General features: G+C 69.4%; 1 protein-coding gene across 1 annotated transcript in view; it reads left to right on the forward strand.

Moving 5' to 3' along the window:
• TWF2 (twinfilin actin binding protein 2) overlaps positions 1 to 876 on the forward strand; it is a 6,886-nt gene that overhangs the window by 3,295 nt on the left and 2,715 nt on the right. The window contains exons 2-4 of the mRNA XM_014529720.1: positions 3 to 111; positions 476 to 571; positions 765 to 869. Of these exons, the coding sequence (XP_014385206.1) occupies positions 3 to 111; positions 476 to 571; positions 765 to 869 (310 nt within the window). The remainder of the gene's footprint in view (positions 1 to 2; positions 112 to 475; positions 572 to 764; positions 870 to 876) is intronic.

Below are 876 nucleotides of genomic sequence, written 5' to 3' on the forward strand. Positions count from 1 at the left end.
CTGCCGCTCCTGGACGCCCAGCAGCCCTGCTACCTGCTCTACCGCCTGGACTCCAAGAACGCCCAGGGCTTCGAGTGGCTCTTCCTCGCCTGGTCACCTGACAACTCCCCGGTGAGTCCGGGGGCCCCTGCCCAGTCCTGAGATCGGGGGGGAGGGCATGACACTGGGTCTGAGCGAGACAAGGCCGATCCCTGGTGGCGGGGGGTGGGGGCGGGGGGTGCACATCGGGACCTGCTCCAGAGCGGCTGAAGGGACAAGGCCCTGGGGTCACCTGCAGCCTCCTGGCCGTATCCGCCCGGCTCTGGGAGTCAGAGGTTGAGCTGGGCAAGGGCTCCCCCTGCTGTCCGAGCCGCCCCACTGCCTCTGAGCCTCCGCACTGCACCCTCTGCCGGGTGTGTGGGCACCAGGGGGTGACCTGCCTGCTGGAGAGACAGCCCTGCCTGGAGGGGTCTCACGCTTGTCCCCTGCCGCTCAGGTGCGGCTGAAGATGCTGTACGCGGCCACGCGGGCCACGGTGAAGAAGGAGTTCGGGGGCGGCCACGTCAAGGACGAGCTCTTCGGGACGGCGAAGGTAATGCCTCCGCTGGACCCTCCGAGCCGGGGTCACAGGCCTCAGAGGACGGGACGGATCAGGGTCACAGAGCGAGTGGGCACCAGGCTGGGGCATGAGTGGGAGGGCTGAGTGCCCAGGCTGCAGGCTGGGTGCTCAAGGGCTCCTGGCAGCCCGCCCGAGGCACCCACTTCCGCCTCTGCATCCGCGGCAGGACGACCTCTCCTTGGCCGGGTACCAGAAGCACCTGTCGTCCTGTGCGGCGCCCGCCCCGCTGACCTCGGCCGAGAGGGAGCTGCAGCAGATCCGCATCAACGAGGTGGGAG

This window comes from Myotis brandtii, unplaced genomic scaffold (genome assembly GCF_000412655.1).
Source record: "Myotis brandtii unplaced genomic scaffold, ASM41265v1 scaffold693, whole genome shotgun sequence".
In the NCBI taxonomy this organism is placed as follows: Eukaryota; Metazoa; Chordata; class Mammalia; order Chiroptera; family Vespertilionidae; genus Myotis; species Myotis brandtii.